The 14,036-nt window shown below is 48.1% G+C and overlaps 1 protein-coding gene across 3 annotated transcripts in view; it reads left to right on the top strand.

The window, feature by feature from the left end:
- Positions 1–14,036, top strand: part of LOC134957622 (NADH-cytochrome b5 reductase-like) — a 65,173-nt gene that overhangs the window by 33,095 nt on the left and 18,042 nt on the right. For 2 of the 3 annotated variants that reach the window (XM_063939641.1, XM_063939642.1), the window contains exon 3: positions 8,065–8,213. The exons of the other annotated variant lie outside the window; for it this stretch is intronic. In XM_063939641.1, the coding sequence (XP_063795711.1) occupies positions 8,065–8,213 (149 nt within the window). The remainder of the gene's footprint in view (positions 1–8,064; positions 8,214–14,036) is intronic. 3 annotated transcript variants of the gene reach the window in all.

Below are 14,036 nucleotides of genomic sequence, written 5' to 3'. Positions count from 1 at the left end.
GTTAAACGAATTGTGTGAAGAAGCGTGGGGTTCCCCAGATAAGAAGCTAGTAATTTCTAAGCGGTTACTAATGGCGTACCCTTTCCCGCCAACGGATAGGTTACGCTGAGAGACATCCCCTAAGGTGGACAAAGCGCTCACACGCTTATCAAAAAAGGTGGCACTGCCGATTCAGGATACGGCCGCCTTAAAGGAGCCTGCAGATTGAAAGCAGGAGGCTATCCTGAAGTCTGTGTATACACACTCAGGTACTATACTGAGACCTGCTATTGCTTCAGCATGGATGGGTAGTGCTGCAGCAGCATGGTCTGATTCCCTGTCAGATAACATTGATTCCCTTGACAGGGACACTATTTTGCTAACTATAGAGCATATTAAAGATGTAGTCTTATATATGAGAGATGCACAGAGGGACATTTGCCGGCTAGCATCTAGAATTAATGCAATGTCCATTTCTGCCAGAAGAGTATTATGGACTCGGCAGTGGACAGGTGATGCTGATTCTAAAAGGCACATGGAAGTTTTGCCCTATAAGGGTGAGGAATTGTTTGGGGACGGTCTCTCGGACCTCGTGTCCACAGCAACAGCTGGGAAGTCGACCTTTTACCTTAGGTCCCCTCACAGCCTAAGAAAGCACCGTATTATCAAGTACAGTCCTTTCGGCCTCAGAAAGGCAAGCGGGTCAGAGGCGCGTCCTTTCTGCCCAGAGGCAGGGGTAGAGGGAAAAAGCTGCACCAGACAGCCAGTTCCCAGGAACAAATATCCTCCCCTGCTTCCACTAAGTCCACCGCATGACGTTGGGGCTCCACAGGTGGAGCCAGGTGCGGTGGGGGCCCGTCTCCGGAACTTCAGCGACCAGTGGGTTCGCTCACGGATGGATCTCTGGGTTCTACAGGTATCTCAGGGATACAAGCTGGAGTTCGAGACGTCTCCCCCTCGCCGTTACCTCAAATCAGCCTTGCCTGCTACTCCCAAGGAAAGGGAGGTAGTACTGGCGGCAATTCACAAGCTGTACCTCCAGCAGGTGATAATCAAAGTTCCTCTCCTTCAACAGGGACGAGGTTACTATTCCACAATGTGTGTGATACCGAAACCAGACGGTTCGGTGAGACCCATTCTAAATTTGAAATCCTTGAACACTTATATAAGGAAGTTCAAGTTCAAAATAGAATCGCTCAGGGCGGTTATTGCAAGCCTGGAAGAGGGGGATATTATGGTGTCGCTGGACATCATGGATGCTTACCTACATGTCCCCATTTACCCACCTCACCAGGAGTACCTCAAGGTTGTGGTACAGAACTGCCATTACCAATTCCAGACGTTGCCGTTTGGTCTGTCCACGGCACCGAGGGTGTGTTCCAAGGTAATGGCCAAAATGATGATACTCCTTCGAAAGAAGGGAGTTATAATTATCCCGTACTTGGACGATCTCCTTATAAAGGCGAGGTCCAAGGAGCAGTCGTTGATCGGAGTAGCACTATCTCAGGAAGTGCTACAACAGCACGGCTGGATTCTGAATATCCCAAAGTCGCAGCTGGTTCCTACGACGCGTCTGCTGATATTGGGCATGTTTCTGGACACACAACAGAAGAAGGTGTTTCTCCCGGAGGAGAAGGCCAAGGAGTTGTCATCTCTGGTCAGAGACCTCCTGCAACCAAAACAGGTGTCGGTGCATCATTGCACGCGAATCCTGGAAAAGATGGTAGCTTCTTTCGAAGCAATTCCCTTCGGCAGGTTCCTTGCAAGGAACTTTCAGTGGGACCTGTTAGACAAGTGAGGATCGCATCTTCAGATGCATCGGCTGATCACCCTGTCCCCAAGGGCCAGGGTGTCTCTGCTGTGGTGGCTGCAGAGTGCTCATCTTCTCGAGGGCCGCAGATTCGGCATTCAGGACTGAGTCCTGGTGACCACGGATGCAAGCCTCCGAGGTTGGGGAGCAGTCACTCAAGGAAGAAACTTCCAAGGACAGTGGTCGAGTCAGGAGACTTCCCTACACATTAATATTCTGGACCTAAGGGCCATTTACAATGCCCTAAGGCAAGCAGAACCCCTGCTTCAAAACCAGCCGGTGCTGATTCCGTCAGACAACATCACGGCTGTCGCCCATGTAAACCGACAAGGCGGCACAAGAAGCAGGATGGCGTTGGCAGAAGCCACAAGGATTCTCCGATGGGCGGAGTATCACGTGCTAACACTGTCAGCAGTGTTCATTCCGGGTGTGGAAAACCTCCACCCGGGAGAGTGGGGACTTCATCCAGAAGTCTTCACGCAGATTGTGAACCGTTGGGAACAGCCACAGGTGGACATGATGGCGTCCCGCCTCAACAAAAGCTAAAATAGTATTGCGCCAGGTCAAGAGACCCTCAGGCGATAGCTGTGGACGCTCTAGTGACACCGTGGGTGTACCAGTCGGTTTATGTGTTCCCTCCTCTTCCTCTCATACCCAAGGTACTGAGGATAGTAAGTAAGAGAGGAGTAAGAACTATACTAGTAGTTCCGGATTGGCCAAGAAGCACTTGGTACCCGGAACTACAAGAAATTATCTCGGAGGACCCATGGCCTCTGTCTCTCAGACAGGACCTGTTACTGCAGGGGCCCTGTCTGTTCCAAGACTTACCGCGGCTACGTTTGAAGGCTTGGCGGTTGAACGCCGGATCCTAACGGTAAAGGGCGTTCCAGGTGAAGTGATTCCTACGCTGTTAAAGGCTAGGAAAGACGCTGCCTGAAGTTCAGACGTTGTTAAGGGAGTGCTGCATATTCATCCCCTTTTTTGTGCCTCCAGTGGCACCTTGGGATCTCAACGTAGTGTTGGATTTCCTAAAATCACATTGTTTTGAGCCACTTCAGAACGTGGAGTTGAAGTATCTCACGTGGAAAGTGGTCACATATATATATTTGGCCTTGGCTTCGGCTAGGCGTGTGTCAGAATGTCGTGTGAAAGCCCTTATCTGATCTTCCATAGGGACAGGGCAGAATTGAGGACTCGTCCCCAATTTCTCCCTAAGGTGGTATCAGCGTTTCATTTGAACCAACCTATTGTGGTGCCTGCGGCTACTCGGGACTTGGAGGCTTCCAAGTTGCTGGATGTAGTCCGGGCCCTGAAAATTTCTGTTTCCAGGACGGCTAGAGTCAGAAAATACTGACTCGCTGTTTCTCCTGCATGCACCCAACAAGCTGGGTGCTCCTGCTTCTAAGCAGACTATTGCTCGCTGGATCTGTAGCACGATTCACCTTGCACATTCTGCGGCTGGACTGCCGCATCCTAAATCAGTAAAAGCCCATTCCACGAGGAAGGGGGCTCTTCTTGGGCGGCTGCCCGAGGGGTCTCGGCATTACAACTTTGCCGAGCTGCTACCTGGTCGGGGTCAAACACGTTTGCAAAATTCTACAAGTTTGATACCCTGGCTGAGGAGGACCTTGAGTTTGCTCATTCGGTGCTGCAGAGTCATCCACACTCTCCCGCCCGTTTGGGAGCTTTGGTATAATCCCCATGGTCCTTACGGAGTACCCAGCATCCACTAGGACGTCAGAGAAAATAAGAATTTACTCACCGGTAATTCTATTTCTCGTAGTCCGTAGTGGATGCTGGGAGCCCATCCCAAGTGCGGATTGTCTGCAATACTTGTATATAGTTATTGCTTAACTAAAGGGTTATTGTTATGAGCCATCTGTTCAGTGAGGCTCAGTTGTTATTCATACTGTTAACTGGGTATAGTTATCACGAGTTGTACGGTGTGATTGGTGTGGCTGGTATGAGTCTTACCCTGGATTCCAAATCCTTTCCTTGTAGTGTCAGCTCTTCCGGGCACAGTTTCCCTAACTGAGGTCTGGAGGAGGGGCATAGAGGGAGGAGCCAGTGCACACCAGATAGTACCTAATCTTTCTTTTAGAGTGCCCAGTCTCCTGCGGAGCCCGTCTATTCCCCATGGTCCTTACGGAGTACCCAGCATCCACTACGGACTACGAGAAATAGAATTACCGGTGAGTAAATTCTTGTTTTTTTGCTCCTGCATAGCAAGCCTGCCGATTCTAACTATATGAAGCTACTACAAAACCATTGCAACTAGGGAGATCTTTGTAGGGGTCCAGCCACACACTACATAGATCTGCTCATTCACTCACAATGCTGATTATTTCTCTGACAGTTAATTTGCAAGTGTCATACCCAGGATTAGAACCCACAACCTATTACACTGGAAGCATGCACCTTACTGATGGAGGTATCTGCTCTTGCATAGGAAGTGTGAGAATTCTAACTATATGAAGTTACTTGTAATTGTCAGAGAAATAACTGCACATAGGTGGTCATTCCGAGTTGATCGCTAGCTGAATTGTTCGCTGCGCAGCGATGATGCAAAAAAGCAGCACTTCTGTGCATGCGTATGCGGCGCAATGCGCACGCGCGACATACTATTACAACGACTGATGTAGTTTCACACAAGGTCTAGTGAAGCTTTTCAGTCGCACTGCTGGCCGCAGAGTGATTGACATGAAGTGGGCGTTTCTGGGTGTCAACTGACCGTTTTCAGGGAGTGTTCGAAAAAACGCAGACGTGCCAGGAAAATGCAGGCGTGGCTGGGTGAACGCAGGGCGTGTTTGTGACGTCAAAACAGGAACTGAACAGTCCGAAGTCATCGCAAGCGCTGAGTAGGTCTGAAGCTACTCTGAAACTGCACAAAATTATTTTGTAGCCGCTCTGCGATCCTTTCGTTCGCACTTCTGCTAAGCTAAAATACACTCCCAGCGGGCGGCGGCATAGCGTTTGCATGACTGCTAAAAACTGCTAGTGAGTGATCAACTCGGAATGACCACCATGGTGCTACAGTGTCTGTACAATTTATCCATTGAGCTTTGCTTTCTGCTGCTAGGTAAAGCCATCTTGCAATAATATTATCTTACACCTGTCCATGGGGACCTGGGCGTGTTTGTGATGTCAAAACAGGAACTGAACCAGGGGCGGATCCAGAAGAAAATGAAAGGGGGGGCACCATGATAGGGTAACGGTAATAGTTATTTTTACATGCACCTAAGGCACAAGTGCTCCCAGATAAGGGGTGTGGTATCACAGGGGGCGTGGCCTCACAGAATACGCCATCAGGTAATGATTGGTTGTAGGAGTGCATCCTGGTTTATTGCCAATGTTTCACCCTGATGAAAAGGCTGATTGGGCCTTGAAATGTTGGTCACCTGTTCCATTAGGTATGGGAGCCTGGAAGGCACCCCAGCACAATATAATTATTAAAGTTTTTAGTTGGTGGTGGCAGGAGCAGCATACCTTGTTTTTGGCACTGCACAGAGACTCAGACTGCAGGACGCGAACTGCCCATCTTTGATTAGCAGAAGCAGCCAGCTGGATCTCCAACAAGCAGCATAAGACATCTGCAGGACAGCCCTGTCACAATCACACAGGCCGCCTTCTCAAAGCTGAGTCTGAGGTTGACTGCACCTAGCATGGTGGTAAAGGAAGTGGAGGAGGAAGCACTGGGATACTGTGCGGTGCAGTGAGGGCTAATGAAGCCTTCTGTGCCTTCATAAGTAACAGTCTTACGCGATGCTGGCATTTGAACCCCGTGCCTGGGCTGGACTCTGGACGGCTGGCAGTAGGGGAGGTAGGTTGCAGTGTGAGCATGGGGAGGCTGGAGCTGCAGCTCCAGCATCCCCATTGGTTATCACACGGACTTGCTATTAGAGCTGCGGCGGGTCCTAGTGCCTGCTGGCTCTTTTATCAAATCTGACTGACGGAAATAGCAGTAGTGCTGCTGCTGTTCGACAGGGGGGGGGGGGGGATGGGAGGGGGGGCACGGGCCCAAGTGCCCCCCCCCCCCTGGATTCGCCTATGAACTGAACAGTCTGAAGTCATCGCAAGCGCTGAGTAGGTTTTGAGCTACTCTAAAACTGCACGAAAAACTTTGCTGCCGCTCTGCGATCCTTTTGTTTGCACTTCTGCTAAGCTAAAATACACTCCCAGTGGGAGGCGGCAGCTGAAAAACAGCTAGCGAGCGAACAACTCGGAATAACCACCATAGTTAGATTTCTCATGCTTCCTTTATAGGAGCAAATAGCTTCATCAGTAAGGTGTCTGCTTCCAGTGTATCTGTAATAAAGAGGGTGTGATTTGTAAGGTGTAGTGACTAGTGGGGAAGTCGGCTACGGAAGAGATACCGGCTGCTGTCAATTAACTTAATTGATTAATGTCACTGAACACACGGAAAAGGAGGAGAGGTGCCCCCTTCAAAGCAGGAGCCCGACGGCAGCTGACTCCGTTGCCTCCCAGAGTTCTGCCTCTGCTGCTTTCTCAGAGAAAAAATGTATTATAATTTGTTAAGGAATTCTATGTGCCTTTCTCTCAGGAGATAGAGAGTGCTGCGTGATTATGTGGGGACTCTGCTCAAAGTCAGCCTGCATTCTGCATTATACCCAGAGCTAGGCGGCAGCCTTCTTACTGCGCCATTCACAAGGGTGGGAAGCAGAAGAGAGGCAGTGCCTGGGAGTGAGGGTAATGCAGAATACAAGATGCCAAATATCTGTGATTTAAAATATATTTGGGGTCATTCTGAGTTGATCGCTCGCTAGCAGTTTTTAGCAGCCGTGCAAACGCATTGTCGCGCCCGCTGGGAGTGTATTTTTGCTTTGCAGGAGTGCGAACGCCTGTGCAGCAGAGCGCCTGCAGAATAATTTTGTGCAAAACAAGACCAGCCCTGTAGTTACTCTTCGTGTGCGTTGATTCTAACGACGGAGGGACGGCTTTTGACGTCACACACCCGCCCAGCGAACGCCAAACCACGCCTGCGTTTTTCTAAGCACTCCCTGAAAACGGTCAGTTGACACCCAGAAACGCCCACTTCATGTCAATATTCCTGCGTTCAGCCGTGCGACTGGAATGTTCGTTACACTCTGTGCAAACCCACGATGCTCATTGTACCCGTATGACGCACCTGTGCATTGCGGTGCATGCACAGAAATGCAGATTTTTAGCCTGATCGCTGCGCTGCGAACAACGGCAGCTAGCGATCAACTCGTAATGACCCCCATAGTGCAAGGGACGAACAGTATGGAAACGGCGCTAAGCAGTAACTCAATTAAATACTAAATCCAAATCCGACATTAAAAGCAAATAACAATTTTAATAAATAGTACATTTAAGCTATATAATAAACAATAGATATATTCAGCAATAATTTAAACAATGGCCCAGATTTATCAAGCCTTGGAGAGTGATAAATTGCACGGTTATAAAGTACCAGCCAATCAGCTCCTAACTGACATGTTACAGGCTGTGTTTGGTAAAAATGACAGTTAGGAGCTGATTGGTTGGCACTTTATCACCATGCAATTTATCACTATCTAAGGCTTGATAAATCTGGGCAAATATATTGTATCGTAATAAAGTAGATCCATACGAATTGCTCTTTCTGGTAGTCGCAAAAGTGTACACATTCAAACCAAACCTAACAACTGAATAAAGGAGGTCATAAGCATAAATCAGTGTCTTAATTAAATAATGGAGACACATGTGTGGTTTACTGACCACTCGTATACACGAAGAAGGCAATTTGATAATTTCCAACACAATGGTTCCTAATCCAGTTTTGCAATTAGTCATTACCATTGTTGGGATACTTGTTAAACTATTGGTAGGAGCTGTCAGATGAAGGTATCTATCTGGCTTGATCAGTAACTATCACACGTGTTCCCTCGGAGTGAACTCCTAAATTGGAAATCCTGGACTGCTAGAGTACATTATGTTTGTATATATGGGGTGAATTCAGTTGCCGGCCAAGTGTGCAAATTGCTGTTGCCGTGGTGTTTAAATGCCGGATTCGCACAAAAGTACCTGTGCTGCCGAATTGAATTCCCCCCATAGAACCCTACTCTCTACTTATCATTTATTTTAACTGTTTAATTAGGAAACAAATGAAAACATTATATAAAATGAATTGTTAATTGTTGCAATGAATACAGATGCTTAAAGCAGACCATCAGGAGGGTGTCTCATGGTGTAAGCTTTATCCGTCCATTTACAGATAATAATTCTGTTGTATAATGTGTGATTTTGTCCCACAGAGCCACAACTTGCCTTTGAGTTCAGAAACATTCACTGAGTTTACGCTCTGCTTAGTAGAACAAGAGACGGATGACACCAACCGCTACAGATTTCAGCTGCCGCCTGGGGCTGGTTTGGGACTGAAGTTGGGACAACACCTAGTGCTAAGGTAGCATGTGCCCCATCTGGGTTGAGGTTGTGTTACCGCTGCTGGGATCCCGGCACTCAGCATCTCGACGCCGTGATCCAGGCCGCAGAATGCCGGCACGGGGGTTGTGGGGGGGTGTCAAGTGCAACGAAGCCACAGGTTCTATTCCCACTGTCGGGATTTTGAGTGGGAGGGATGTACGGGTCTGTATTGTGACCGCCAGTCACATGACTACATACCCCCTACCCATGTTGAAAGGAGTTTTATCCTGTCAGTAAGGACCACTCGCAATCTTTTTTATCTTTAAATAGAAAATTAAGTACATATTAGGCATGCATGTGTCTTGCAAATCATTAACTCTTTTTTCAAAATCTCTCTGGAGTAACACACACACCTGGTTCAGAGGTTTAGGCTAATGCGCGTGCAGCTGCAGCTTTTTGAGGAGTCGCAGTGACAGTAATATACAAATGCAATTATTTGCCTTGTGTACTTGCATGTGCCAGGTTGTGCAAGACCTGAGGCGCACACTTTCTTTCTTTTTTTTTTCAAACACATTTTATTAGATGGATCACACAATTGTTACATTAATAACAGAACATACCAGGCAAAGTGGATAATCAAAGTACAAATGTAACTACAGTGAGTTGTAACATCAACTGAGTGGATCCCTTTTTTTTTTTTTAATTAAAGTTAAGGCAATTGAAATGGGTAACTCTCGGCAACGGAGTGGCCGTCCGTCTAAGAGAGTTGACAGTGGAAATTAGAAGAAAATAATACTCGGAGAGAGAATAGAAGGGGTCAGAAAAATAGAGGAAATAGAGCAAATCCAGTCAAAAGAGAAAGAAAGGGCTAGAAAGGGGTGGAGGGGTGGCCTCCAGAGACAAGAGGTAGGTAGAGCTGCGATGCATGGTGTCAAATTGCAAATGGGGAAGGAGCCTGTTGTAAGGTTAGCCATGGGGACCATACTTTATCAAATTGTTTCGAGGTGTTACGGATAACAGCGGTCATGTATTCCATTTTATGTACATACCAAATTCGGGAGATTATCACCGGCATTGGGGAGGGAGTCGGGCTCTTCCAGTCCGTGGCTATTTGGCATGTCATTGCCGAAACTACATGTCGAAATAGCTTGTTTTGGTGTCTGTTAAGAGTAGGGAGGGTCATAGGGAGCAGAAAGTATTGGGGGTCAGGAGAAATGGAGGTGTCAAATAAGCGCGAGAGCAAGGTAATAAGCTCACCCCAAATTTTAAAGATTTTTGGGCAGGTCCACCAGATGTGTATGAACGAGCCAACGTCCGCACAACCCCTCCAGCATCTATCCGGAGTGTCTGGAAACATAGTGTGTAAACGGGAAGGGACATAATACCAGCGATAGAGTAATTTGTAGATATTTTCTTTAATTCTTACACATATGGAACTGGAGGCTGCATTATCCCAGATATCCACCCAATCTTCATTGTCTATAGTGAATCCCAGCTCCTTTTCCCATGCCAACTCGTGAGGGGCCCGGGATGAAGTAGGGTGGTCGCTAAGTAAAGCATAAATATCTGAAATGAGGCCCTTAGTGTTGGTGCGTTTCCAGCTAATGTATTCGAAGGGGGATAATTGTCTGTGGAGAAGGGTAGTGGTAATGGTGGAGTGAAAATGTCTAATTTGCAGATAGCGAAAGAAGTCCGAAGGAGGGATTACTGTTCCTTCTCGAATATCTGCGAATTGTGGGAAGGTAGCGTTAGAAGTGATGTCATTAACATATAGCATACCGCTCGAGCGCCAGGATGTATACGAGGATCTACACGTACCCGGGGGGAAGGCTGGATTGTGAAATAACGGAATTAGCGGGGACGGATGTGGGGCCAAAGTGAACCGTCTGTTTGCCAGGTCCCATGTCGCTAATGAGCGACTTACCACAGGGTGTGAGAGGGCCGCACGGGGGCGCTGGTTCCGGCGAAGCCATAGTAGGGAGGATAGTGTAGCTAGACCCATCTCCTCTGTCTCAATCCCCACTCAAACTTTCCCCGTCCCGCCCTCGTTGCACCATTGTACACATTGAAAGAGTTGCGCAGCATAGAAGTATTTCCTAAAGTCCGGGATACCCAGCCCCCCACCTCTGGAAGGGCGCTGAAGCAGTTTAAGGCTGATGCGGGGGCGTTTACGGTTCCAGACAAAAAAGGAGGATTGGCGTTGCAAAGTCTTAAAGACATAGGTAGGAACATAAATCGGGAGTGTCTGAAACAAATACAGAAGTCGGGGGAGCCCACTCATCTTGAGAGAATTTATTCTGCCTATCCATGAGATGAAGTAGCTGGACCATTCCAGCAAATCATCCTTGATTTTCTGCAATAAGCGGGGGTAATTTGCTTGGAAAAGTTGGTGGTGATGATGGGTCAAGTACGTACCGAGGTACTTGATTTTCTTTGTATACCAGTTACAGGGTAGGATAATTTGTAGGTCTTGTTTGAGAGCTGCCGGGATATGAAAGTTAAGGACCTCTGTTTTGTTAACGTTGATTTTATAACCGGAAAACCGTGAATATGAACGGATCTCAGTTAAAAGAGAGGGGAGGGACTGGGCTGGATTTGTGAGGGAAATCAGGACATCATCAGCATATAACGCTATCTTGTGCTCGGATAGGCCTGTGGATACTCCGTGGATAGTGGTGTTATTACGGATCTTTGCTGCAAGGGGCTCCATGACTAGTGCGAAAATTAAAGGTGAGAGGGGGCATCCCTGCCTGGTGCCATTGGCAATCCCAAAACTGGCGGAGGAAACACCGTTAACCAAAACCTGGGCAGATGGGGAGCGGTAGAGTGCTTTAATCCCCTCTAGAAATTTTCCAGAGAATCCCATTTTGCCAAGGACTGCGAAGGCAAAAGACCACGAAATGCGGTCGAAAGCCTTCTCCGCGTCGAGAGCCAGAATGAGAGAGGGAGACTTCCGCTTTTGAATGGAGTAAAATAGGTCTATAGCCCTTCTAGTGTTGTCAGACGCCTGGCGTCCAGGAATGAAGCCGACCTGGTCCGGATGGACCAGACCGGGCATTAGGGGAGCCAGGCGGTTGGCTAATATTTTCGCATATATCTTCAGATCGACATTCAATAGTGAGATTGGTCTATAATTTGAGCAACTAGTCGGGTCTTTGTCAGGCTTTGGGATTACCACTATGTCGGCCCTGGTCGTCTCCGGCAGAAAGGAGGCTCCCTCAAGAATATTGTTAAATAAAGAGGATAGATGTGGGGCCAGCTCTTTCGCAAACAGTTTATAGTATTGGGCTGTGAAACCATCCGGTCCCGGAGCGGCTGACGAACGCATGAAGCGTATAGCGGCTATTGTCTCCTCATCCGAGATCCGACTATTAAGGGCGTCTTTCTGAGTGTCAGATAGGGCTGGGAGGGGGGTCTCAGACAAGTATGAGTGTACTCCTCCAATCCCGTCAGGAGACAGAGGGGGCGAGTCAGACAAGTTATAGAGGGAGCTATAAAACAAGCGGAAATCTTCGGTCATCACTTCAGGGTCATATGTGTAGGTTCCCCTTTGTGGCGAGTACAACTTATCTATTGCGCCCAGCGCCTGTTTACGACGTAGTTTGTTGACCAGTAGGGAGTCTATTTTATCCATTTTATCATAAAAGTGTTGCTGTAGCTTCCGAAGAATTAGTGCTGCACGGTTAGAAAGAAGGGTATTAAGTTGTCCCCGGAGGGAGTCAATCTGAGAGAGCAGGGAAGCGTCGGGGGATGCTTTATGTCTAGTTAGTAAGGTGGCTATCTCTGATTTGAGTGAGGTAATCTCCTGCGCAGCTTTTTTCCTAGTTGCCGACGATTTCGCCAGCAAAGCGCCGCGAATCGTGGCCTTGTGAGCTTCCCACAGGACACTAAGCGAGATGTCAGGAGATGTATTTTCGGTGAAGTAATGTGTAATTGCTAGTCGAATTTCCTCCAGTGCAGAAGGGTGTTGCAAAAGCGAATCGTCAAGACGCCATTTGTATTTCCTACGTGGTGAGCGGTATATATCTATGAGAAGGTAAACCCCAGCATGGTCCGTCCATGCCAGTGGCGTGATACCCGCATCAGAAATCAGTGGTACAAGGGCAGAGGAGATGTGGATCATATCGATCCTGGAATAGTGTTGGTGTGGAGCCGAGAAATGGGTAAAATCTTTGGTGTGGGGGTGTTGGGATCGCCAGGTGTCACAGAGGCCGTGGTGTTTCAAGGTAGCAGTGAGAGTGCGGGAGGCCCGAAGCAGGGATGTCGTGGAAGCGTGAGGTGGAGGGCCGGATCTATCTAACAACGGGTCGATGATGGTATTAAAATCACCGCCCATGATAATGGGCCCCCTATGCTTCTCGGGACAGGCGTTTAGACAGAGAGTCAAAAAACAGAGATTGGTCTTGGTTGGGAGCGTAAATGGAGACCAAAGTGAGAGCCACAGAGCGGAGGGTACCCATCACCATAAGAAACCGTCCGTCTGGGTCCGTCACTGTCCTAGAGTGGATAAACGGAATATTACGGTGAATTAAAATGGCTGCCCCACGTTTTTTACAGTCTGCCGAGGCAAAGTAGGACTGGGAGAACCATTTACCTTTAAGCTGAGTATGGGAACCAGTGAGATGTGTTTCCTGAAGAAAGGCTATGTCGACTTTCTCTCGCCTGCAAGCACTCAGAAACACATTACGCTTCCTAGGGGAGTTCAGGCCATTTACATTGACCGAAAATATTTTAAGGGACATGGCTATTCACATGAGGGAGTACGACATATTGCAAAACATGATCAGATAAAATACTATTTGAGCCAGGAGGAGGCCACCCCTCGGGACAGAGAGAGAGAAGGAGCGGAAGGGTCAGACAGAAGCCACAAGAGAAAAGAGAAGGGGAGAAACATAGAGAAGAAAAAACCCAAACGGGGACAAATCCCTGAAATTGTGGGTCCCTTTCGAGAACCGCAGGAAAAGAAAACTGCATAAGTAACAATGTATACAACAGAAAGGGAGTGTTGGGGGGTAACTGAGGTACCATGTGAGAGAGGGTAGACTACCCGGACCACAAGGGATGAGTGTGGTCGTGGCCACTTTACAGCTATAAAAAACATAATATAATATAGAACATATAGGACTGTGTCCAGACAATACAAAAAAAAAAAAAAAAAGGGGGGGGGGGGTTACCACGGGAGTACAAACTAATATAACTTAACTGTAACAGCAGTAACAGAAGATAGTTACGACATAGGATTTTGGACGGAGGTCAAATCCTCCGCAGCCATTGCTCATTACGAGGCACGGAGGCGCTGCTCCGACATTTTGAGGGCAAACCACTGCGGGGGGGGGGTCCCCCCAGGTCAGGGAGGATCACTGTCCACAGTGCGCTGGCGGGTCACCCTTGTCCAGTCAGGAAGGGGAGGCTGAGGGTGTGACGATTTAGATGATGGGGTCGCCAAGTCGACTGCAGATGATACTGGGAGGAGATCCAGATTTGCCAGTAATTCCTGTCCTTGAGTCAAAGTTTTGACAGAGTGAACAGAGTTGTTGACTGAAACATGAAGTTGAAAGGGGAATCCCCATCTATATCTTATCTGGTGCTGTCGCAGGACCCGGGAGACCGATTGGAGGTCCCGTCGTTTTTGGATAGTGGAGGGAGCCAGATCCTGAAAGATTTGTAACTGCATACCTTTAAACAGGATCTCTGGGGAGTCTCGGACAGAGGACAGGATTTTCTCTTTTGAACGGAAATAATGGAAACGGACAATAACATCCCTGGGCGGTTGAGCGGGAGAGGGTTTTGCACGAAGTGCTCTATGAGCCCTATCACAGAGACACTCTTCGTCTGTGAGGTCTGGTACGAGGTGTGTGTAGAA

The sequence above is a fragment of the Pseudophryne corroboree genome, chromosome 9 (genome assembly GCF_028390025.1).
Source record: "Pseudophryne corroboree isolate aPseCor3 chromosome 9, aPseCor3.hap2, whole genome shotgun sequence".
Taxonomy (NCBI): domain Eukaryota; kingdom Metazoa; phylum Chordata; class Amphibia; order Anura; family Myobatrachidae; genus Pseudophryne; species Pseudophryne corroboree.
The sequence above is the reverse complement of the archived record's forward strand: the minus strand, read 5'-3'. Positions and strand labels throughout refer to the sequence as shown.